Source organism: Bidens hawaiensis, unplaced genomic scaffold (genome assembly GCF_021521415.1).
Source record: "Bidens hawaiensis isolate Kalapana, Puna unplaced genomic scaffold, B.hawaiensis_p1.1 tig00011646_1, whole genome shotgun sequence".
Taxonomy (NCBI): Eukaryota; Viridiplantae; Streptophyta; class Magnoliopsida; order Asterales; family Asteraceae; genus Bidens; species Bidens hawaiensis.
Window position 1 is genome coordinate 608,143 of NW_027491917.1, and position 27,031 is coordinate 635,173.

The following is a 27,031-nucleotide window of genomic DNA, read 5'->3' on the forward strand; positions in this document are numbered from 1 at the left end:
TGTAGATCAAACAACCATAAAATAAAAACAACCAAATGCACATTTGTGCCTTCAACTCCTCCAAAACATTGTTTGTGGAGTCTTGCATGTTGTTGAAAACCTTCTTATTTCTCGCTTGCCAAATGAACCAACACGTACTAATGAAAACTCCTTGTATTACCTTTTTATTGCACCGAGGTGACAGATCCTTGAGAAAATCGGAGACTTCCTTAGTCGATTATTGATATTCAAGTCAATTAAGTCCTTTATCTAAATTTCTTATCTCCTTACATACAATCAAAATAGCTTTACTGTAACAAGGAGAATCATCTTACAACCAGAAATATATATTATATGCATAACATAGATAAATGTCAAACTCAAAAGACTTCACAAAAGTAAAATAGATATCATCTATCCTTACAAACATTCACAAACAGCCCCTACATCAATCAAGACATACTCCATAGCCAGTATTTCAAACACATAATCAAACCAAACTAATAACTGTGAAATATTTTTCTCTTTAAAAGATTACCTCAAACTCAAGCACACATCAGAATTAAGCTCCGGTTGTCGGCAACGCAGCCATAAACGAATTATAAGACGATTCCAGGTCGAAATGAAGCTGCCTAGCCTGCTGCTCGGTCAACTCATCTGCAGCCCCCATCTTCGCCAGCCGCCCGATCCACTCCTTCATCTTAGTCTTCCCTTCAAAATCCGCGGGCAAAATCGACAATTTGTTTAACGAACCAGACAAATCAGAAAGCAAAGGGAAAACTTGATCAACTGCAGTCATGTTCAGCTTCAATGAATCCATTGCAGTAATGAAATTTTGCACGCATTCCGCCACAATCGCAGCAGATGTCACCCCAGAGGCGGCAGCTGCCGCCCTGTGCTCCACGGTAGCAGGCACACCGGAGATCAACAGGCGGTTGATTGCCTCCGGGCAGTCCATTTTGTAAGTATCATGAAACCTTTCAATACTGGGGACAATATCTTTTAGTGTTGATGACAATGTTTTAAAATGAGCTATGAGTTTTTGACACTCGGTTTCATAATCAGCTGATGAGATAATATCTCTAACGTAGGCCTTTTCGAGCTTTTCTGTAGCCTTGACGATGGCATACAGCTCCGCGAAATTGTCGTACATTTCCCTCTCACGTTTGTCACTCCATAGTTTGACTTCCATCGTGTAATACTCAACCTAAAACGTGTACATACACAATTAAACTTACATGAACAATGCAAAATAGCAAACCATGTATATATGAGCAAGCATTAGAAATCAGTTTGTATAATAATAATAATAATAATAATAAGTATAGAATGAATTATAAAGAAACAACACAAGTGCAGCTATAACTAGAATCATCATCAATTTGTAATCAATTTTATATGCATAATATGTAATAGTGCAGTATGAAGACAAGTTATGCATGCAGAAATCAAGTAAATAATAATGAGTTTGGTTTTAGCAAACACTGAAACGTGTATCAATCAACTTTGAAAGCAAGCCGCCCGTTTGCGGGTAATAATGAAAATATAGTTGTAAGAAAGAAGCCTAGATCATGAATAAAAACATAGGTACAAGAAGAAAGATCGATCAACTACTAACTAACAATTGGAATGAAAATCAAATAAGAGAAACGAATGACTCATTAAGAGGAAAAACCGGGTCGTTAGGGGATTGAAGATTAAAGTAACTCAATCGGATGAGGTATTTTTCTCCTTTCCTTATTATCTTTGGAGTTATCTTGATGATTTATTATTATAAGGGTCAACCAGCTTCTGATGCAATCGATTTGATTTTATGTCACCAACTTTTGATTTATGTCCTATGGGTATAACTTATTAAGGGGTGTTTGGGATTCAAACTTTTTCTCTCACAATATAAACAATCCCGAATGCCGTATTATTTTTCAAAAAGTTTATAAGTTATTAATTAGTGAAAATAAGCAATTCCAAACACCCCCTAACTTATTGAAAAGTTATAAGAAGATAAAATAAGGAATCCCAAACATCCCCTCAATGTTAGTTTCGGAAGCATATGATTGGAGATTAGGTGACGTTCACTGATTGGATCATTTAACTAAATGAGTTTTTCTTACCATACTCGCGTTAACCTTAGGTGAGGGTTTTCCTGGTATCGAAAGACGAGTGTGATGAATTAAGTCACCAACTCAATTGGAGGATTAGTTGCTCGTTCAAAAAATCAATCAATCAATCAAGCCCTGTATATCCCACCGCATAGCTATCGGTAGGGTCGGGGGTGGGTGGGATGTAGGCAAGTCTTTCCTCTATCCGTGAGAATAGAGAGGCTGCTTCCAGAGAGACCCCCAGCTCATAAAGCTACATACATGTTATCAGAGTAAACATACATCCTACAAGCAAATACACTTAGGAATACATAGATAGCAAACTATCTAAAAAGCAAGGAATCTGTAACCTACTAAAAATAGGGCATACGAAACAAAAAGCAGCATCAAACAAAATATATTCATAAACAAAATTCTTTCTTGCTCGTTCAAAAAAGAATTTATTTATTATAAGAAAATGGAATACTAATTTATTAATGACTACATTATAATTTTTGGGATTTTATTTATATCTCAAGTTATGTTTACGTGTATTTTTTAAAAATGACTTTCACTTTCTATCATTTATTTGAATTTTCGTTTTGGTTGTAGTCATTTCCAGTAATACCCATCCAAAAAGAATTCGTTAACTCTTTGTTTTGGTTCTACAAATCAATGTAGAAATCTCATGTTCTTGATGTCTAATGCTAACCGGAAAATGAATTTTTGACTTTTTATCAATGTCGGGTAGTTGATGAACCGGGAAATCAACCTCGAGATATTTTGTTAGGAGTTAATTATTAGCAACCATAAGTTTTATGGGACCAAACACGTGATTACGTCGCCAAAGTTCTCATTTACTATATATAAAATAAAATAAATTAAATATAATAATTGTTTCGGTCAAAAATTAACAACTAACTTTTGATCAGATTAGTGTGTGACGTTAGGTGCTTAATGGTAAAAAGATCGAACACAAAGATATGATTACGAGGGAAAAAACCCTTGATTATAATAGTCTTCGTTTCGGTCAAGAGTTTACAACTTAATCCTTAGTCGAATTTGCTTCGGTTAAGGATTATGGACGTAACTTTTGGTCGAATTAACGCTTAATTATTATGATCTCCAGCACAAAAAACCCCCGGATGGTGAAAACTATCACAGTCAATATTATTAATAATGAAATCGGTGAATACAAAGTGTTGGAGCTGATAAGTGATCGTAAGCTAGGTGATACAATGAGTACTAGTAGCTAACAATTGAGTTGTGTGTCACCTAACAATACTATCAGATCATATTTATAATAAGAAGATTACAACTGTTATTCCGATTATTCCGGAAACCCTAGACTAAGTCTTCATTGCTGCCCACGTTTGAGTTGACGAAGCCTCATTAATATCCGTTACAAACCCACGTTCTTATTAGCACATAAAACACGTGGTCTTATCTGCAAACAAAAATAATAAAGGACAATTGTATATCCCGAAGTATAATCCTCAGAATACTTGTATTGGCAGGATATGTTGAAATCCCTAACTAACTCTCCGAGTATCCCGTAACTGAAAGAGTCTTCCAATACAGCCGTTGGGGAACTCTTTTTTGAGTCTATCCACGTTCTTCAATGTTCATCCCACGTCTTTGACCGATTCTTTTGGGAGTTATTCATCAAATGTGGTCCCCACGTGCTAATATTAATTATAAGTGCGAGATTTCAGGATAATAGTCAACATTTAACCATCAACCATTACTTGGCCCTTAATCCTAGCTGTTATAACTAATTCCACACGTTTTATGTAACCACCAACCGTGTATTTCGCATGGAGTAAATCAACAATTAATACCTGCAATTATAAATCAACACCAAGAGGGAAATATCTATTTATTAGCATTAATACTCAGGAAACTTAACTTATTCGAGAATCCTGAACATATTCGGGATCCTGAGCATAGATCCGACTATAAAATTTGGGCCCTAACAATAATCACACATAAATTTCTTATACATTAATTGTCAATAAAACACGTTATAATTAAAATCCACGTATACATTAACATAATAATTTGGTAACCGGTTAACCATCATAATCACTTGAATAATTTATGGTATATCATTGTCACATAAACCGTTATCGAACCCACAATGAAAGAACAAGGGACGGCCAACCACCCTCCAATAAAAAAAACAGTGTTATAAACTTATATATACGTTAATATCTCGATCTTCCTCCATCAATAAGTTTTGGATAAGTGAACCAGAAGTTCAAAACGGCAAAACTTAAAACCGAGTAAATAAAAACAGGCATAATAGTATATGCAGGGACTTGTTTTGTAATATAACCCTGTAACAAATTTGGGAACTTTACCGCTATAAATCCGACGATAATATCAGCCGCCACCACCACCACCACCACCTTTGATCACTTTCGTCACCGGAAACCGCCCATCAGCTCGCCGGCAATCACGGATTAAGTAACAAACCTCATTCATTCATCATTTAAGTATTTTAAATATTCAAACAGATCAAGTTTCGATTAGTTTTATATATATATGTGTATATATATATATATTGATTATTATTATTAGTTTGTTTGATTAATAGGAGGATTCAATTGAAGTTGTTGGCAATGATGAAGGATGAGAAGAAGCCTGTCCAAAGAAGAAAGGTCTCTTCTGCTCTTCATACTTATTATTATTATTTAAAAATAATAATAATATATATAAGCTTATGTTTTGCAAATGCATAATGATTACATGATTGTTAACTGTTGGTTTTGATATGTAGTTTATGCCGAAAGCACCTCCTCGCAGAGACCAAAAGCTAGTTTTACCTAAACAGTGAGTTATGATTTTTATAATATGAATGCCTAGGGTTTGTGTGCTGTATCATATTTATATATTATGATGATTACCAGGGCTGTAGGTCTTCTTTAAGCTATTATCGGGCAAGTGAACAGTTCACGAACACATGACACATTACACGAGTGTCAATGGTTCGATCCGGCTACCAAGTTTTTGTTGGTGGTTTGTTAGCATTCATATTTGTATGTTAGTTATATATGAATTAATCACATAGTAATCATATATATTTTCTGTTAAAAGTTTATAATTAAATTGTATATGATAAGATGATTATAAATTAAAGTCGTTAAAAAAAAAAACTTTATAGGAACAAGCGTTAACGAACAATCGAACATAAACAGACGTAACCGAATGTAAACAAGCACTTTATCGAACATTCCGACGTCCACGAACACAACTAAACAAAAATGGCATTTGTTCGTGTTCGTTAACTTAGGTGATTAAACGAAACTCCTTGTTCATGTTCATTCATTTATTAAACGAACGAACATAAACGAACTCCCTGTTCGTCAAATGTTTGGTTCGTTTACAGCCCTAATGGTTCCATATCTAGTTGAGTGATTTTAATCATACATATAGAAAAAGGCTTACTCAATTGTCAAATACATTGTTTGTTTAGGGAGAAGGTTGAGGAGATTGATGAGGACGACAAGAAGGTTCAACAACTGTTGATGAAACGTCTCAGTGTATGTCCTCTTTTTGAGTTAAAACTGTACTCGTGCTATTTTTTCAACAGTTTCCGTTCCATTTGTTTTAGCAATATGTTCTGTTCATTTGCAGGAAAATGTTAAAAAGCCGAAATTTATAAAACCTGAAATTACGGGTAACATTCTCTTTTTCCCTCTCGCTTTTGGTGTTTATAGCTTATAAGCAAGTTAAGTTAAAACAATTGTATAAGTTCATTGTGATGTTATCATTTTTGTTTCTCAATGCAGCTTAGTAGTTGATGGCAGTATAACCTTATTTTATTCTGATAATCTGATTTATGAACCTGGCAGTATAAGCTTATTTTATTCTTATTTCATTCTGCTTATTAAAACTGTTTATCTACTTATTGTATTGTTATTGCTTGTCCAAACTGCTTATCTGCTATAAGCAGTGCTAATATAAGTCTTTCTATGTACCATGATTACAGCCCCACAGCCACGGGTTTCATCATTTAATTTTGGTCCTGCTGGTCTCAAATCTGAAGGTAATTAATTCATTCTTCTATCTACCGTGTTAACCATTAGTATAGTTTCCTATCACCAAACGTGTTTTATCCAGGTGGTGATGCTGCCACGACAGACACGGGAATAAATGATTACAAGGATCCATGGGTAGGTGAAATACAACTCTACTTTTATGTTTCTGAAAATTGCTAATGCCTTAGAATAGCAACACACTTAGGCGAGTGGTCCGTTTTGATAATCACGCTTAATAATGTCCCAACCGAAGTTATACCTTTTTTTAGATGGATAATATGATCACCTGATGACCGGTTTCTTGCTTATGTGACTTATCACTAATTTACCAAACGAATTTCATTTTTAAAACGAATAATTGCCAAACTTTCCCTTACAAAACTGTTTTCTGTCTAATATCTTAATGCTTCATATTTTCATGTTTTTTTTCTGAACTATAATGCAGGATTATAACAAGTACTATCCTGTTACTCTACCTATAAGGATGCCATACTCAGGAAATCCCGGTATGATTCCTCTTTTTGCATTTGCATACTAGGTTATATAACTTATAACTAATAACTAATTATAATCATTTCTTGTAACCCTGGTAGAGCTTCTTAACGAACAAGAATTCAAGGATGATTCAGAAACCAAAATTCACAACGATTCATCTACAAATGCAGCAGAAGAACTCGGTTTAATGGTTAGTTATTTTTAAGTCGTGAGCTTGATTAATTTCAAAGTAGGACGTAAAGTGGATATAGGTTCTTGACACATAAAATTGCACCAAATCAAAAAACGAATATTGATTATTGTACCGTTTCAGAACGAAGACTTGGAAAAGAAATTGTTCTTCATACAATTGCCACCAACATTGCCCTTACCAAAGCACTATGTGAAGCCAGAGGATAGTGGGACCGGTTCGAGCTCAAGACCGGACAAAGGTACAGAACCACTTCCCAAAGGTTCCGGTTTGAGTGAACTTCCTGCAGGGTTAATGGGTAAAATGTTGGTGTACAAGAGTGGTGCTGTAAAGCTCAAATTAGGCGACCATCTGTATGATGTGAGTGCTTAACAAAAGTTTTGAAAAGAACTATTTTTTGTTTGAACTTTGAACACAATATATGTATAGCCTGAATCAAATGATTTAATCTAATGCAGGTTACTGGAGGACTAGACTGTAGTTTTGCTCAGGATGTCGTTGCCATTCACACCGAAGAGAAAAGTTGTTGCAATATTGGTGAACTGAATAAGCGTGCCATTATCACTCCGGACATCGACTCCATCTTAGACGGCATTAATGACTTGTGATTTCTATTTATTTTTGCTATGCATTTTTTTTTCCACACATGATGAAATTTTGACTTGATTCTTAAGAACTCGTGTTTTGTACTTCACATTTTTTGCTATAAATTGATCAACAGTTACTGGATTGAGAAATGTAAAAGAGACTGGTATTATGGTATAATAATATATATGAAAGTTATGTTTACACTAATTTAAACCCTCAATATATAGGAAACTAGTATTATAATTTAACTTATGCATCATACACAGAACATTTAAGATATGATATATCATTATAATCAAACATTCATCATACAGACAAGCTATCAGTGTTTTGCAGCCTACAGGGACGACGGGACAACATAATCAACCACCATCTCGCTCTCTATAAAATCCTTCACTTTCGATGTACTTGCCACATCTGCAGCTGAATCCAAAGCCTCCAAATCAGGAAAAACAGTGATCATACCGATCAAATACCCCTTCGCCATAACACGAGAAATATCCTCACCAACACTTACATCGTCACTCGTTTTAAGCTCGCTTATAATTCCTTCAACTAACTTACGTTTCTCATTTTCAACCAAATCCTCCTTTAACTTCAATAACGTAACTCTCATCACCGATCCTGGCTTCATCGGATCACTAACACCATTGGATATCCAGTCAACAACCATGGCATCATCAATCAATGGTTGTGTGTTCTTGGCAACCTTCATGTGCTCTGGATGATAGTTGTAGACTTGCAGATCATCATTTGAACTAAACCGCCCATAAACCATGTGACTGAAGTTAAGTGAAGTAGATGCACATTGGATGAGTGATCCAGCCCTCAAGTGCACTGCAAGGTTGAGTGAAGTCAATCCGTTAATTCCGTTTATTATGGTTTCGACTTTAGTAGACTCAACGTCGGGTTTGACGTTGAGGAGGACGACGTGATCGATAGACATTCCGATCGTTGTGGTGGACCGTGGAGAATGGAGGTGACTTTGGTAACAGTCAGGTGGTTTGTTTGTGGTGTGCAACTGGCCAACTGCTCTGGAGTCTAGATAACGAATTTAACAACATGGACAAAAGTCAAGTCAAAATGTTATTTTGGGCCTATTGGGCCACTTTATCTTATTATCTAAAGAAAAGTTTCTTCTTATACCACATCTTAAGTTTCCATTCTTTACTTAAATGCTTAACTTACTGGGCGGGGCCAGCCCTTATTAGGCCCACGCTAAAAAAATATCAACAATTCTAAATAGTAAATACCATATTCATATTCAAATTTTGGTTATATAATATAAAATAATTTTTTTTTAAAATAAAGTGATCCAATTATAATAAAGAGACAGGTATGCAGTTAAAATAATTAACTGCATATAAACAAAATTAAGAAAACAGAACTTTTATAGGAAGATCTTAACAACTTCTTCACATAATCACATTAAAAACCAACATATAATATATTTTCTCATGAGAAAGTACTTGACAAAATTTTGATACATAAAAAGATTAACATACTTTATGTTTTTATAAAAGTCCCTTAAAGCAGTAAATTTAAAAAATATTAAAAATCTCATAATTATGATTGAATGGAATCAAAAAAACATTATTTGAAAAATTAAAATATAATAACGCTAAAAATCATTTTTTATAACTTTTAAACAATTTTAATTTCGTACAGGGTCAAGTTAAAATACAAAGGACAACAAAAATGATAAAGGTGAGAAGGAATCTAGTCCATTGATTTAAATTTGAATGGTGAGATTAATTTAATAAATAAAAATTGATGAAAAAGGCATGAAGGTAATAAACCACCTTTATTTACTTTCTCTCTCCACATGCAAGACACATATCAATTCTTCCATCATTTTAAAATGTCCATAACTTTTTCATACGACATTATTTTTTAAAAAAAAAATTCACAATAATAATAAGCGTTTTTTTATCTTTAATATGAGTATCATATTGTTATATAAAAATAAAAATAAAATTAATGGGTTTTTTTAATTGTGTTTTTTTGTTGTTCATTGTGTAATATGTTGTTTCCATTGTGTTATATTACCAGACTCTGTTTCCATTGTGTTATATTTACCAGGCGCTGTTTCCATTGTGTTATATTTACCAGACGCTGTTTCCATTGTGTTATATTTACCAGACGTTGTTTCCATTGTGTTATATTTACCAGACGCTGTTTCCATTGTGTTATATTTACCAGACTCTGTTTTCGTTGTGTCATATTCACATGACTCATCTTATACACAATAACGCAATAGTCTAACTGCACAATGGCACAATAATGTTGTTTCAGACTCTGTCTCTATTGTCTATTGTGTTATATTTACCACACCATGTCTCTATTGTGTTATATTTACCAGACTCTGTTTTCATTGTGTTATATTTACCTGACTGTGTTTTCATTGTGTTATATTTACCAGACTCTGTATCCATTGTGTTATATTTACCAGACTCTGTTTCCATTGTGTCATATTCACATGACTCATCTTATGCACAATAACATAATAGTCTAACTGCATAATGACACAATAATGTTTATACACTCACACATATGATCTTATATCACACAATAACACAATAGTCTAACTGAACAATGACATAATAATGTTTATACACACACACACAAATGATCGTATATCACACAATAACACAATAAGACACGTTAGACACAATGAAAAATAAAACCTAAAATGTATCGTCGTTGTTTGAAGTTGTATTTCGCTTCTTTGGAACATTTTTTTCTTGTTTCCTTTCTCTTTTTAGTGTCAATAGGTTGTTCTTCAAGTAACGAATTCTGAAGTGTCGCATCTGAGACGGTGATTCAGTCGGAGGTTCGATTGCCGCCGTCGGAGATGACGCCATTGATTTGTGAAGAAGGTTCAGTTGAGATTTGAATCGAATAATGGAGATGCAACAATTTGTGTTCAGAGGAAAAAATAAAGAAAATGGAACATTTTTGAAGTTGTTTTTCGCGATGGAGATGTCGCCATGGAGATGTCGCCATTGATGGAGATGTGGCCATTGATTCGCGATGGAGGTTATTTGAGATTCAAATAGCATAATGAAGATGGTAAGGTTTGTGTTCAGAGGAAAAAGTGAATAATAATAGTGAAGAGAAGTGAAGAAGATGATTGAAGAAAACAGTTCGTATTCTTATTTGAGATGTAAGAGTTTGCCCTTGATTGTCTCTAATATTACAAAATTGTCATCGCCCATTTTTAAACCATTGATTTTGTTTGAGATTTGATTCAATGGGTGATAATCCTTCTCACCCTTCTTATTTTTTACCCCCTTTGTAGAATAACTTGACCCTTTTGTACAAACCAATTTATATGTTTTTAATTTTTATATTATTTTGAATTACGTCATCCAAGTTTTTTTTTTTCACTCCTCAGTTTTTCTTCTTGATTTCCCGATTTTCATAATAGCTTTGTGAAATGGTATTTTTATAGAAAGGGGTATTTTTGTTATTTTTTATGAATTGTATTCATCTTGTTTTTTTATGATACCAACCAACACATATTAATAATTAATGCATTCTCATATGATAATCAAACTGGACAAATAAATGTAATGATTTTTATTCTCGTTATGTTCCTTCATTAACGGTATTCTCCCATTCATTCAGTTACCCCATGACTAATACCATACAAAGCCTTAACTATTTTATCTCATGGTTAATTTATTCCACATTAGGCCCCGTTTGTTTTTTTTAGAGATTTAAGTCTGAATCTGAATACCACATCTGAATGTTAAGAGGTGGTTCAAATGTCTGAAATCTGAATCATTAAGAGGTGGAGGCTAGAGACGAACCTCTAGTCGTCGGAGATGGAGCCTAGTCTCCGGGTTAGAAGTTAATGGAGGCCGGAGACAAACGTATGTTTTTTTTGGGTTAAGAGGTTTTTAGACCCACCAAAAGCTCTTACTGGTTCAGATGCTATTAAGACGCTGAGCCTCTTAATGCCAGAAAAAAAACAAACAGCCCCACGTCTGATTACGTCTAACCGAATCAGACGTTTTCCTCTATTCAGATAAAAGAGACAAAAACAAACAGGACCTTAGTCTCATTTTCAACAATTGTGTGGATATTCTTCCCGCAAAGTCTTCAAATAAAACACAAACAATATCTCATTTTCACAAAAAGATTCTTTGGATTGTCACCACCAGCTATCGACACCAAAAAAACTTTATATTATATTGCATAATACAATTCAAGTTTAAAAGAATATTCAGCTAAAGTATAACGTCAAATACCCCGAAAAAATCTTTGTATTAAAGAAATTCTAAGATTCCATTTCGTGGTCCTGCTTAGCCGATTAGGTTTCTTCAATTATTGTACGTAAACATTTGAATAGGATCAAAAACACAAAGAGAGAGAAAACTATATAAATAATATTTTTTTTTTAAGTTTTGCTTTTATATTATGTATCCGTAAATGCATTATCTACCTAACGTTGGTGTATCACAAAAATACTTTAAAATGTGCAAACATGATTTTTCACTTTCTTTTATGCAAGTGGGCTACTTTTGTATATTTTTGACCTGTTTTGTTGGGAATTTTGTGATTAATAAAACAGATTATCTGAGAGTTGTATACGCTTTCATATTTAAATTATTTGGTGGTTCTTCAAATTAATCAGTCGGATAAAACTCAGATGAGTATGTAATTTTGGTGAATTCAATAACGAAAGATGAGAGTGTATTCAACCAAACGAGCGGTATGGCCTTTATCGGTTAACATTTTGAATTTCATTAAAACCTCATTTATTTTGACTTATATTTTATGTGTGACAAAATCCGAAAATTCATTTTATTGATGAATTTTCAATATAACTTAAAAAAAAACGTACCCCACTCCTCCTGGCTTACTTAATATATTAAGATAATATATTGGTCGACGAGTTAATACAAATATACAATTACACTAAAGAAATCTCTCACGTTTATATACAAAACCCAAATAAACTAATTATTGTAATGATTTTCATAAAGGAAATGCATGCATGTATATGATTTAAAATGTATTGTAAGTCTTAATCTATAAAGTATATAGAAAATAGTGTCACGTAATTACCATTTATAGAAAAGACAAGGGGGAAAGAACATAAGTGTTGTTAAGGTGATGTAGAAACATGAAATGAATCTGACCTGATCCATGACAATGTTCCCCGGTCTTCGAGATGAACGAACCATGACTCGATCTTCTTCTCCGGTAGCTTAAGATCTGCAATGGTTTTTGGGGGTGTGGAGGTGACTGCTAAGAAATCTCAAGGATCTCTTGTTTACAGACACAAAAATGGTTATGGTGGTGGCTCTTATTGAGAACAACCAACCCTTAATAAGGAGGTGGAGACCTCCTTATATAGGGAGCCTCATGGCCACCATCATGGTACCCTAATGGGCCTAGCCCAGTTAGGGTTACCTCCACAAAACCCCATCAGCCCAATAATATTGTATTAGCCCATATAATAAAACAAGCCAAACATAATAAATTAAGGTCGTAAGCCGGTTTAGTACCATACCTCTACAAGCCCCCCAAGTCGTGGTTCGTTCATCTCGAAGACCAGGGAACATCATCATGGATCAGGTCAGATTCATTTCATGTTTCTACATGTGAGTTCCAGCCAAAAAAGTAAGAACCTTTAATCGTCATGTTATTGGGTCGCTATTCACAAAAACATCTCTTTATCAAATGCCACTATAATGCTTTTTCATTTTTTTTTTATTTCTTGCATTATATTACTTTATTCTATAACTTATTCCATTACAATACACAAAATAAAAAAATTAGTAGAGATATAATTATAAAACCAATAATTTATTGTTGTGTCCTTAAAGACGGGGAGTTCAAATCCTGTAAATGCACGTTTTGTATTTTAATAAGAGTATAATAAAGTTCGTTCGTGTTTTTTGCATCCATTTATGTGTTTTGAACCATGTTTGTGCGTTTTGATGTCTGTTTATGCATTTTAGACTCCATTATGCGTATTGACGTCCGTTTTTGCGTTTTGAAGTCTGTTTATGCGTTTTGAAGCCTGTTTATGCGTTTTGAAGTCAGTGTATGCGTTTTGAAGTCTGTTTATGCGTTTTGAAGTCTGTTTATGCGTTTTGGAGTCTGTTTATGCGTTTTGAAGTCCTTTATGCGTTTTGAAGTCTGTTTATGCGTTTTGAAGCCCTTTATGCGTTTTGACGTCTGTTCATGCATTTTGATGTTCGTTTATGCGTTTTGAAATTCATATTTGCATTTTGACGTCCATTTAGGCTCTTTGGAATCCATTTAAGTGTTTTTAAATCCATTTATGCGTGTTGGACTTCATTTATGCTTTTTGAAATCCATTTATTCCTGTAAGTTCAATGTTAACTAGGGCATTTCGTAAGGGTACTACTAGGGACACCAGGCCAAAAATTAACATGGCGTATTACCATTGCTTTTCTAAAAAGCCTGGTGTCTATAGAAAAATCCATATTTAATCCAGATGAATTTAATTATACACTAGAGTGAGTTATACAAAATAATTATCAAAAAAAAAAAGAAAATGGTCAAATGCTTCTCACTTTTATCTTAGAATCTAGTTTGTGGTGATGTGTGATTGTGAACTCACAAGATTATCTATTTATTTTGTCATAATCAGAATTTTGAAAATTTAATATACATATTTTCTTTTGACGATTATTAAATATCCTTTACGTTTACCTTTTTTTTTCTTCTCTTTTTGGTTTAATCATTCATTCTTTTTATGTTTGTGAAAAGTTCCATGTTTTCCACGATGTGTTCCATTGTGTCTACGATTTCTAATAATGAGTTTTCGATCACTTTATTTATTATATACATATATATAGTTATTTTTTTTTAAAACATTTATTTTATATAATTTACTATAAAACGATTACAATAAAGTGGCAGGCAAACGGGCAACAAGCTGCGCCGCAACCCCCTTTTGAATAGCAAAGCCAATCTTGCTAAAACGAAGCTTTGGGACCTAGAAGCCGAAGAGGTTCCGTGTACGACGCGCTGAACCCTACTCAAAAATTTCACAGCTTCTGGAGCCAGAAAACCAAATGTATCAAAGGCAAATGGTAGAAAGACATGTTGATTATCTAAACAAGCTTTCTCGTGTTTAACAACTTTGCCCGATTCAGCCTTCAACGCAGCCTGACCCATAACAAATCCACGGTCCCTGAGTCCAACAAGAGGAGACACTCCTGTAAGATCCACACAGGCGTGTTTCCCCCTGCCCACCCGAACACAAGAATATCAGCTGGTCGTAAAGTAGACCTCCCTTCAAGAGGATCCGTGAGAAAGTTAACAGGGGCCTCCTTTTTAGCAGAAATTCCTGCCCGTTTAAGAACATCACACAGAACATCCCTAACCAGATCATGTCTGTATTTAAAGTCATGCAATTCTTTGCAATGCACCGCATGGTCACCAAAAGAATCCAAACAGACCTTGCGACAAATTGGGCAAGGTTCATCCGTCGGGAACATAGGGATCATTAACCGGTACTTAAGGATAGCCCGATACTCCAAACCCGACATACATTGGCCTAATCCTTCAATGGGGATGGCCGTTAGAAAATCCGGAGCCCGAGGAGCCCGAAGGTATTCAAACACCGCCTTTTGGCGAGGGGATAGATCAAACTTCACTTATAAACTCTTGACGATTCCACTAAATAAGGCACTCACCACAACATGTTGGGCTTTAGGGGGGGCGGTGTCCTTATTAGAGAACCCGCTAAGATCAAAATCTAGAAGTGAAGTACGTAAACGATCCATCGCACACCCATAATCAGAGTCCAACCCATAAATATCACAACGCCGAAGAATATGGTCTTGCAAACACCACGACTGTGCTCTCGAAGCCACAAAAGCATATGTAGATACATTCTCGGCCGAACAGAGACCCAACCCCCCATAACGAGTCGGAAGTGATGCCAACCTCCATTGGAGATCCCCAAAGAACGGACCTCCACAAACCACGATGTCCTCAATCGCCCTTCGAAGACCATTGTCAAATATAGAAACAGCTTCCCCCACATACATAGGTTGGCACGTTCTCAAACCGAACAAAAGCTTGGCGACTCCCATACATGAGCGAAGCAAAAGAAGCTCGCATTGAGGATCCCGAAGTCTTGGGAGACAGCTCATCAGTTCCACAGCGCTAGATGCCCTTTTCATAGCCAAACTGCTGATAAACCCCGCATCCTGGCTTACAACACCACCAAGGAGTTTCACGCCAAGCACCGACCTTCCAATCCCGCAAGGGAACAACCCCTCCTGTGCCTTCACCCCATTGCATGTTGGCCAAAATAACTATGTTTTCTTAACGTTTAATTCAAGACCCAAACGAGGCCCCTCAGACCTGATAATTGAATAATCATAAGCTACGCAATATATTTGTGAAATTGTTCATGCTTTTGTTGTAAAAACGATAGATCACTATATAAGATAATTAAGTCACACGAAAACAACCCATAAAAATCGTGACAAGGTGGAATGATTTAATATTGTATTAGGGATTAGCTAGGTATCAAACTGGTACGATTTTACGTTTCCCAAAAGCGTACCGGTATCAAAAATGTTTGTTTGGTATCGGTACGGTATCGGTACAGTGGGCAAAAATTCGATAAATATTGGTACTAGTATTGAAATGCTCATTTTAAACACTTTAATTGAAATACAGTTTCGAGGTAGGTCAGTTTTACATTAATTGACTCGTTTTTTTTCTTTTTTTCCGATCAAGTATACCCATTAACCCATGTACTTAGGCAAGATTTTGTCATGTATAAAAAAGAAAAGATAAATGTATTTGAAAGCTGCCCATATTAATTTTCTATATGTTTCAGGGCTAAAAGTTTTGAGAGATGTATGCATGCAGATTTTGCGTCATAAAAAGTAGTCCGAAGAACAAAATTTCAAGGATCAAGATACGGTTGTGTTATGTCTCTTTACATTCATTCCTATGTACAAGTGTTTTAATACGTGATGTACAAGTTTCTAAAGTGTGTTTGGAGTTGGAGATTTGGTGGAACATGATAAAGAGTAGTACCATGCAACAAACAGTATCCGCCACCACTGTGTTGTACTGCTGGCTTGCATAAAAGGTCCAGAACAACAAGTGGCTTTAGATTTTAGATTTTCTTAATTAATTTAATAAAATATTATTATTTATCATATTTTATTCATCTTCCTTGTTTTAAAAGAAAATTGTCAACAAATAATATTATTCTCAATAAAGTTTAAAAATGTCACTTCAAAAGAGTTATCAAGTTCAAAATTTGATTCTAAGGTATCAAGTTCGAATCCATTTAAATCGCATCGGACATTTGTGTGACGGGTTTTTCTTAGAACATGAGACGTTGGGCATGGGACCGTAGACGTATGAGATGAGATCGTATTTTGTCATTGAGTTACGTACACTAGTAGTTGGACTTCATTTGTTGATCGTTAAGAAAAAAAATAAATATTTAAGTTTAAAACAATTAATTATTAAAGCAATGATAGGATATATTACCAAAAACTCACTAACCCCATCGTGTTTTCTTGTATTTTGATTGACTGATTATTAATGAAAAAGCTTGATAAACAAATAGCCAACAAAAATAGTTATGACATTATGATATTAGGCAACCTGTCTATGGGTATAAAGCTAGTTTATTTAGTTATTGCATTTATATCTAGTAGTTTTGAATTTTGAACTTACATAACTAAAAGAAAATTATAGGGTATGTTATTTAAATTTAATTTATATGATTCTAGACTATTTTATTTTAACTCCTTGAATAAGCATATAATCTATCTAACACTTAAAGTAACTCTAAGGTGTATAATGTACTTAGTAAAATTTTATTTTAAGTGTGATAAAGAAGATAATGTGATATTGATGACGACTTCATAACCGTCTACCCCGCTAATGTAATTAAATCATCAATGCACGGTACACTAATATTTATGCAGTTTTTACGGTTTTTTACATTAAAGTGATTACAAAACTTATATTAAGTAGCATAAATGATTTTTACATTAATGCTCTCTCTTCCATTGAGGGTAAAACCATTAAACTAAGCAATAATGGATTTCTTACAAAAAATCATCTCCATTTGATTTGATGTAACTTGTACTTGAAGATCAACCTTACAAGACCCAATAAAACATAGAATATTCTCAAAAAGACTTGCTCAATAACAATTAGATTGAAAGATTTACACCATTATTCTTAAATTTATCAAAAAAAAAAAAAAGAAAGTAATAGATACCATAGCAATCCAATGTCATTAATTAACAGAAACTCGAAGAACACGACACGAGATTCATTCATCTAACCCGGTCTAGTCCTCTTTTGCACACCTTTGCCATCGGATCTCGAATCCCCTTCGGATGAATTCACATCGATGGATCTCGAAAAATTCGACGAAAGATCCGAGTAAAGACCAGCAACTTTCTTTATATTGTTATTGAGTTCTCTGATCAAACCCACATTTTTACTTAGATTATCAGGGATCTTTGACTCATGATTCTGATTAATCTCATGGATCAACATCCTATTTTTATCCAAAATAGTTTGTACTTGAACAAAACTCTTTTGAAATGTTTGTAACACCTTCCCATCTAATTGAGCCCCTCCATTAGCCTCCATTAAAACTTGTAAATCAACTTTAATCTAAAAAAAGTATAAATTTATTATATTAAATATGTAGTTCGGTTATATTAAGAATAAGACCAAACAACAGACATGATAAGATTTTTGTGAAAATTAATAAAAAAAAAGGTAATAGCAAAAGAGACAAGTTCTGATTCTGAAACAAGAAAATCATGACACCTATTTGAAGTTCTTTATGTTTTGTTGGTTTTCAAGTAATTAATTAATTAGTTATAGAGAAATTGAGTTTAAATTAATTATTGAACTTTTAATTAATTAAATAAATAAGTTTGAAGTTATTATTTGTGATATGATGAGATGTAAAAAAGGAGATCTCATTTCCATAAAGGGGAAAAGCTTTTTACTCATAAATGAACACTACCCACCAAAAGATCTTTGATTATTCATAAAAGAATTAAGAATATCTTTCAAGATTAACTAATCAAATACATATATGTATCAACATAAACACAAAAATGGAGGTACATCAATCACACCTTACATATTGTGAGTGTGGAAAAAGATAACCCATTTTCAGAAATTTATAAAGGTGGATTTGCTTTAAATTCTGGTGAAGTTGAAATGATTCATAAACAACTAATTTTATGATTTATTCACAGTACTTGTGGATCTTGAACAAAAATTGGTTTGTACAAAAATCTTTAAAAATTTTGAGAAAAAAATAAAGTCATGTTAAATCCAAATCTAGAGCAAGAACACTGTGTATTCATGATATATATAATATTAAAAAAAAGAAAAGAATTATGATTAAACAAATTGATAACATATAAGATCAAAGATTTGAAGAATTCATAGAAGAAAGATTGAAAACAATCAAAGAAGCATATGTATATATATTTATTTAAATTTTGCTCATAGTTGTGATAATTATAACTATTAATGAATAAAATACGTACCTTGAAAATCTGGGAGCATTATTTTTTTGGGAGAGATTGAAGAGAACACACACACATATCATATATACATGTGTGTATGTATATATATATAGAGTGTGTGTGTGTGTGAGTTATGAAATTTAGAGAGAGAAAATGAAGATTTGACAGTACCCCTTCTTCCCTCCAACCTACCCTCTGTCTAGAATCTGAATCTCTCTCCAATGAGAGCTTATGTATACGAGAAAGTATTTGTTGTGCTACATGGAGGATAATATATTTTGATTCAATTAAAATATTGCATATCATTATTTTTGCAATAAATAATTGGTAATTCTAAATTGTTTTCTTATCAAAATAAGATCACACTTGTCAATATCAAAACATGACTAAAAAATGCTTACATTTACTCAATGTAATCATTTTATTAAAAAAGAAAAATATTAGAATGAATTTTAAAACTAAATATTTATAAACATACAATAACTCAGAGCATTCTCATCCTATTTCATCTCTTCATTCAAAGTTACAGTAAAACACATTATATCTTCTTTCTCACTTTTAGTTAAATAATATTTATTATACATTTATCATTATTATTTCCCTTTTCTCACTCACAACCATTTTTAAAATATATTAAAAAATTATAAATGGTGAACAGTAACTTTTCAAATATACAGAAGAATCACTGCATTTTCTAAAATATAAAAATTTTTCACTCACAACACCATAAATATCTCTCTAAATTTTAAAAAAAATATCTCTCATATAAAATAGTGGGTTGGATGAGAATGCTATGACATAACAAATTCCAAATATTCATAATAAACATGTTTCTCCCACTAAAAAACCATATAGTGTTTTAAGGCAAAATTGCATCTTGAAATATATTGTTATTTTCATTCTCAATTCCGGTAACAATTTTATTATTTTCCAATCGAAATAATATACCATTTGAAATTATTCATACAAGATAAACCAAGCCAAGTCTTTAATATAAAAAAAAGTGTTTGATTGATGATGTAGAGCATGTACCACAAGATATAATTAAGTTAAGATTACATGCTCCACTAGGTAGTAGAATCCGTGCCATTAAAAATTTTCTGTTTATTTTTCACCAAGGTTATTTGTATAAATCTACCGTGAAGTGAATATTATGGTTGAGTTGAAAATTTGAAATAAAACATATATTTGATGTATTTGGTGTAATTAATGAAACTCATAGGGTTAAAAACGTCAAATTTTCATACTTAATATTTGGAAACAGACCAAAACAGATAAAGAGGTTGTTGAGGACCACCAGTTTATAAACAAGGAAAAATGTTGTAACAACCACAGTTATAAAATACTTACTATGTCATATTATTTTAAAACTAATACTAGTTAATATACAAAGGGGGTTCAAAATTTTTCCATTTATAAAAAAGTATAGCGGAAGCATTTTATTCACAAGCTATTAATAGTAGAGTAACCCATAAAAGATGTCTTGCTTTGATTCCAAGATTCCCGAGTTCTCAAACGTCAATCCATAAGTCTTTACATGAATATAACACGCTTAAAGCATATTAACATAAGCTAAGTGAGTTCATAGACTTAAGTACATGTTTCTAGTGATGGCTAGGCGTTTTACAATAGAATCCATCGGGGTTTGGCGTTGTTTAACGCCCTATACGAGTCTTTGTTGCCCAAATTTATTTTGAAATGTGTCCAAATTCAGTTTCAAGTCCTAATCCATACAAGTACTTGTGCAATAAATATATTGAGTTAATCCATTCGCATAAACACCATAAAACTTCATCCAAATCAATTAGGAGTTCGGAGAGACAATCCACATACTTTTAAGCTTGTATTAATCTTGACTCGTTCGGTTTTTGGTGATACTATGCAATTGTGTGACAACAATTAAGAGTGTTATCCATCACGCATCACATTGAGTATAACATGTTAGCCTTACTATTAAAACCTAATCACACAATACTAAACATTAATATTTAATAACATTAAGTCATAGCCATATATCCTTATTTCGAAGTTCGAACAACACAAATGAAGACTATGAACTTTCAATTCATATGATCACTTGGCTTTGTGCAGTAACATATCTATGTTGTAGTAATTATATTTAGCGCAGTTTTATTTTAAAGATTAAGAAGCTCAAATCATGAAATCAAACTAAAGACGATTGTATAAAACAAGAATATAATCCTAAATTAATTGCTATAGATAAAATAAAAGAAAGTATTTTCATAAAGCAATCGCATGTTTAAATTAATCAAAATCCCCTTTTATCACCAATTATACAAATAACATTTAAATATTAGAATATGTTTGCTATTTAAAAGATGGTTACGACACAACTTATTATCCGTTTAACTGCTACTTTATTGTAATATGCTAATTTAATTAATGAGATTATTTAATAAGTTGAATTAACATGTCAGCAACATTTACCTGCATGACACACAAATTTTGGTACTTTAAAAGAACAACTATCACTTCACCACAAAGCTACAAGTTCCAGACTTCCAGTTGTGACTTTATATTAAAGTTTATTATTAGTTTTTAGAAAATCCAAGATAGCAAATCTTTAGTGGTGGCTGAATTGGGCTTACAGTAAATAAAACCAATGGGCTTTTAATTAATTGAAAAACCCAATGTCATCTGATCCATGAATGCTTTTAGGGTTTCATCTCAAGCACTTACAAAAGGCGGACAGAACCACACAAGTCATCAAACAAATGTATTCAACAAACCTTAAAGACGGTAAGCTAGATTTATGTTATGTTATGTTTTGAACATGTCATCAGCACAGCAAATTGGTGTTTTCTCACCAAATTTGTGTCTGAAGGTGACTATATTAAAATACATCTAGCTATACCATTTCTTCTACTAAACGAATTAGTGGTATGTTTTATTAACATGTCAGTTGATCTTGTTGCAAGACATGTATGTTTTGTTTGGTGTGTTTATTTTATATTTGAAGCTTGTCATCTATAAAGCAAATAGGCTCATATCTGTGCTAACTTTGTGTCGGAAGATGACTAAATAAACAAGGGTTTCAAGTCAATTTACAAATGAAATATTAGTGTTCATTTGAATGCTTTGAACCTTAACATTTGCATAAGAAAAATTTATTTTCATAGTACCAATTTTTAGCTTGTTTGCTACACTTGAAACTGGCAATCTTTTAAGTGTTTTTTGCTTCTGGTGACAGTAAATTTTTTAAAAATATATTAATGCCAAAAGCTAAGTGCTGTGACCGATGAACACAATTATAACTATATCTTTAAACTGGAAATTGAATCTGCACAAGGACCTTAAAACCGTAACCGGATTATACACAATGGAAACCAGTAAAGTTAACTCTTGTTAATATAGTAATATCTATGTAGGTCTGCAAACTAACCGAATAAAAATGAACAAGACCTTCATGCTTGTTTGTTTAGAAATTAATGTTTTCATGAACAGTTACTGAACGGGATTATATTTTCGTGTTCATTTATTAGTGAAATGACTGTGTAAGATACCGCTTTATGAACACAAATAAAATTGGCGTAGTATAGAGATTGACATCTCACATCCGTGTATTCGTCAATAGTGAATATGAGATAGAAATTTTGGAATAATGCAAAAACGTGAGAATATGGTTTTTAATTTATTTTAGGAGTAATAAATTAAAGCATATAAAATATTTAGATAAAATAAATAATTGTAAAAAAAACTTTTAATGAATAACATTAACAAACGAACATTAACAAAAATTGAAAAAAATGCGGCTCTTGTTCATGTATTAAACAAACGAAACTCCTGTCAAACGATTTACAAATTATTCGCTAAACGTTTGATCTGTTTGCAGCACCTGTAACCTTTGAATGTGTTTTTACATTAGGTGAGTTTTATCTTTTTATAAAAACAGTTATCAGAATAATCATTGTGATGGTTTAACCATTTAAAATTATATCAGCCGTATCAATTTGTCAAACCCTAATGTACTTTATCACATTGTGTTCATAAATATATACGATTCATTCAACAAACTTAAAACTCTGTAGGGAATGAACATAAATAATATTTCCAAGCTCGTAAAAAGCAATGCCTCACCGAAATGTCCCATAGCTGCATAATGTTGTATCTCATTTGCGCCCAGCCTCTTTTTTAAATTTCATAATCATAACTAATCACGTAACTCGCATATTCAACATATAATGTATAAGTGGAAAATCATGTCAACAATATAAGCGTTTCTTGAAACCGCATATGATATATACTTTAATTACATCCTTCTTAAATTATCCAATCTGGCCTGTAAGTCACTGTCAATACCGCCATCATCAGTAGCAGCTGCCTCAGCTTGTGGCACCTTGGTCTTTCCAGCTGGGGCTGAAACCGCCCCAGACGGTGCATTCATCAACTGTAATTTGATAATGTTCAGTAAATACCAACAAATTTGTTTACTTAGCTTCGAAACATTGAACGGTATAAATAAACCATTTTTTGTTTTTCAAATTCTACTTTAGACTTCAATTAGAAACATGGAACTTATTTGTAAATTGTAGCAAAAAATAACGTGTTCAACAGCAGCAGATTCTACGGGTGACATTGTTTACTGATTTTTTAAAAAAATTGGCGAACTATTAGTATATTTTTTAAATGTATTTTTTAGGAGAAAGATCATATAAAATAAGTACATAAATTTCTTTTTTCATATAAGTACCTTTTAAAATGTTGTCAACATCCAGAAACACCGTAAATTCGTTTATTTTTTTGAAAAAGATTTTAAACTTGTGAATAAATTTACTTCCTAACTTTTACACAAATCAGTAAAACGTGTAATGTCCACTTCTATTTAGTGCACGGTTTGCCATTTAAATATAAATCATAAGTGTAAGAACTACCTCTTGATTGATGTCGATACCAATCTCATCTAACACCTGGCTCACCAGCTCCTCTGTTTCATCTTCTTCCTCGTCGCCTTCCAAAGCATCATCAATGGCATCACCCATCACCTCACTCACCATTTCCATCTTCTCATTTTGCATCTCAAACTCTTGCATTATTTTCTGCAACGACGGTAGGTTCATCTGCTTGTTCATCTGTCCCATAGCCTTTGTCACACCTTTCATTGCTTCGCCCATTGCTTGCGTTGACTTCAACGTCTGTTTACATTCAGTTAAAAACAGTCACATATCAACTCTAATAACTATCTTCTACTTGTTTGTTCAAATATCTTTCCTATATAACCGTAAGTGTACCTGAATTCGAAGCGATACACCCTGCAGTTGAGATTTAAGCTTGTAAAACTTTTCAATCTGGTGTCGTGTTCTGATAAGATCTTTTGCCATCACCTTAACAGCTCCCTGGAAAATATCATGCGAATGTAGATGAATAAACCGAAAATAAAAGTGAATATTGTAAATTTAATGTGCAAGTAATGAAAGAAATCAGCTTACCATTTGACCTTGTTTGGCGCTTTTCTTGATTTCGACGATTAATTTCTTTTCTTGTGTCTGCAAACCTTGTCTCTCTCGTTCTATTTCTCTAATGGATTTATCTATCATTCTCTTGTTCTCCCGCAAGAGTTCTGCAAATACCAACCGTATCTCTCATGTCAGAAACTAAACACTAACCTTCATTAAATACATATATGTGCAAGCAACACGCTTCTACTAAATAGAATAAAAATTTCAGGATTTGCAAGTTTGATGCTAATTCCTGTAATCCTAAGCGACTGGGGCAACCTTCAATTTTTGCATTGGAAATAGGGGTGTAAACGAGTCACGAACTCTTTTTCTAGAGCTCGAGCTTGGCTAATGAGTCCTTTTTTCAAGCTCGAATTGTTTATCATTTATTAATTAACAATTAAATCATACACACACACTTTTAAATTTTAATTTCCTTTATTTATATATTTTAAGAAAACCATAAACGAGCTCGTGTGCAATACCTTAAACGAGCCAAAGTTAAGCTCGAGCTTGGCTGTGTGGTGTGAAACTAATACATAAAACTCCAAAAGAGTTAAAACTTAAAAGTACACGACACTCGACGGGCCTAAACAATCTTCCGATATGACAGAAGGCTCAAAAAGCTCGGCTAATACATAAAAGTCCATATAAGTTCAAACTTACATATACACAAGGCTTGAGGCAGAGGTCGATAACTAAAGAAGCTTTATTTCAGTCGAGCTTTTTATCGATCTGATCTCGAGGTGCTTGTTTACTTGCACCCCTAATTGGAAACAATTCCAGGTTCTAATGTTTAAGCTTATACACATAATTCTTCTAAATAAATATCAAAATATCAAAAACAGATCAATTGAATAGTAATAATAATAATAATAATAGAATATGCACAAATACAATGATCGGGAGTAAGAACCTGCGGGAGTTTTCTTCTTGCCGAATATAAAACTCATTGTTATGATGATTATTGAATCGATAACAAACAAACAAAGACTCTTAATATTAATTAATCAACTTCTTCGATTTCTGGATCTCAAAATCCTCCTGTGAGATTGTAGATTGCTTAATGTTCAAGGGTTGAAGCTTTTTGTTTTGATCGATTATAATTTATATCGTTATTATTATTATTGTGTAAGTGGTACGCGTTATCGTGACGAATAACACGTACAAGCAAGAAAAAGAAAGAATACTAGTCTGTTTTCTGGTTCTATTAAGATCTACGGCTCACGATTGTTTACCTGGTTCTTTTGGATTATTATTATTATTATTATTATTATTATTATTATTATTATTACTTTTTAATAAAGCAGGCTTCACGGTTTTTATATATTGGGCTTGATTAATGAATGGACCATTTTTTTACCAAATCCATTACCCACTAATTATAATTATAATATTATATACTAACACTTTAATGTAGAGGTGCACAAACCGGTATTATCATAAACCGATTTTAGGTGTGATCAACGAAAATCAAACGGAATAAAATAAGAACCGGTTATGGTATAGCTAGGTATTTGACCGGGTTGTGAGTAGGATAGGGTCGAGTTTTGACTGAGTAAAGATGGAACATATTCCGGCAGGCACGATTAGGGTCCGGTTCCGGGTACATGTCCAAGGAGAAACCCAATATCAAGTTTTATCTGCAGTCGGGTAGGGTAGGAATCGGTTCCGGGTCAGGTTCGAAATCAAATATTTTGTGCACCTCTACTTTAACGGGTATATAAGTTCCAACCGGATAAGATAAATCACAGCTTGTAGACATGTAATTTTCAAGAAATTATGATAAAAGAAAAACAATGAAAGCAATATTTGAATCTAAGACCTTAGCTAGAAAAAGATTACCACTACACCACTTGAAGGTTTTCTATTACTACTTAAAACAATATACATACATAAAAGTTTTACTAAGAGTCTAATGAAGAAAGACAACTGGTACAAGTTTAGACAGACTACCTACTAATTAAATTGAAGTAGAATCTCATCTTGACTTACATTTGGAGAGATGATGAATAGTCCTATCTATTGGCTATTGCAGTTATATTTTCTATTTCCTTGTATCTTGTTATATATGTCATTTTATCCAATATCTTATAGGTTAAGTGCCAAAGTCATGAGATATACTTAAAATTACCATTTAAGGTAGATTTTTCAAAATGAAATAACAAGTGGCATCATAGGTAACTTATGTCGCTTTGTACAACATTATACAAACCATTTGATCTATTATTTCAGAATTATTTCAAGCATATTTTTATAATAAAATTGCAATTATTAGTTGTTGATTAAAAAATCAATAGTCATAATTATATTTTGTCACTTGCAAGTTAAAAATAGAGCTACAACATGCATAGCTGGTTTTTTGTGGTGACCATGAGGGTGCAATACAAGTATTAATGATCCTGGAGAATGGTTCTTTGGGCAGATACCATGCATGGATTCATATTGTGGGGTCAACTTTCATTTATTTTGTTATTTTCTCTAGATAAATTTTAAATTTATGGGTTATGACTTATGATAAGTTGATTGACACACGGTGAGCAAAAGTTACGAAGCCACCTAAATGCGACACATGATGAGTAAGAGTATGTGTTCTTAATAACATGCAGAAATGTTAATAATTGCACAACTTATACGATGACTAAGTACGCTATATACATAATACATA

General features: G+C 33.0%; 2 protein-coding genes, 1 long non-coding RNA gene and 3 pseudogenes across 5 annotated transcripts; 1 reads left to right on the forward strand and 5 right to left on the reverse strand.

Annotated features, from left to right (window-relative positions):
• Nucleotides 1-312: 312 nt before the first annotated feature.
• Nucleotides 313-1,228, reverse strand: LOC143538580 (vacuolar protein sorting-associated protein 28 homolog 1 pseudogene; annotated as a pseudogene).
• Nucleotides 1,229-4,477: 3,249 nt separating this feature from the next.
• LOC143538596 (uncharacterized) lies at nt 4,478-7,543 on the forward strand. 2 transcript variants are annotated; one of them, XM_077032113.1, is made up of 10 exons: nt 4,478-4,526; nt 4,657-4,720; nt 4,840-4,892; nt 5,536-5,602; nt 5,697-6,108; nt 6,183-6,235; nt 6,546-6,606; nt 6,694-6,785; nt 6,909-7,145; nt 7,244-7,543. In XM_077032113.1, the coding sequence occupies exons 5-10, from the start codon at nt 6,042-6,044 to the stop codon at nt 7,391-7,393; spliced, it is 660 nt and encodes a 219-aa protein (XP_076888228.1). In that variant the 5' UTR covers nt 4,478-4,526; nt 4,657-4,720; nt 4,840-4,892; nt 5,536-5,602; nt 5,697-6,041; the 3' UTR covers nt 7,394-7,543. The 2 variants fall into 2 exon arrangements, with proteins under 2 accessions (XP_076888228.1, XP_076888229.1); XM_077032114.1 differs by having other exon boundaries at nt 4,488-4,526; nt 4,660-4,720.
• Nucleotides 7,544-7,710: 167 nt separating this feature from the next.
• On the reverse strand, nt 7,711-8,319 carry LOC143538569 (stress-response A/B barrel domain-containing protein UP3 pseudogene; annotated as a pseudogene).
• Nucleotides 8,320-9,425: 1,106 nt separating this feature from the next.
• On the reverse strand, nt 9,426-9,963 carry LOC143538581 (uncharacterized). Its single transcript, XR_013136269.1, has 2 exons — nt 9,708-9,963; nt 9,426-9,576 (listed from the first exon to the last, which is right to left on the reverse strand). It is a non-coding gene; the product is annotated as an uncharacterized LOC143538581 (long non-coding RNA).
• Nucleotides 9,964-17,690: 7,727 nt separating this feature from the next.
• LOC143538570 (protein ELF4-LIKE 3 pseudogene) lies at nt 17,691-18,008 on the reverse strand (annotated as a pseudogene).
• A 5,104-nt stretch (nt 18,009-23,112) lies between these two features.
• LOC143538582 (vacuolar protein sorting-associated protein 2 homolog 1-like) lies at nt 23,113-25,492 on the reverse strand. Of its 2 annotated transcripts, XM_077032101.1 has the most exons (6): nt 25,382-25,427; nt 25,280-25,315; nt 24,355-24,485; nt 24,157-24,261; nt 23,800-24,060; nt 23,113-23,315 (listed from the first exon to the last, which is right to left on the reverse strand). In XM_077032101.1, coding segments are annotated over exons 1-6 (672 nt in total). In that variant the 5' UTR covers nt 25,383-25,427; the 3' UTR covers nt 23,113-23,177. The 2 variants fall into 2 exon arrangements, with proteins under 2 accessions (XP_076888216.1, XP_076888215.1); XM_077032100.1 differs by having other exon boundaries at nt 25,280-25,492.
• Nucleotides 25,493-27,031: the final 1,539 nt, after the last annotated feature.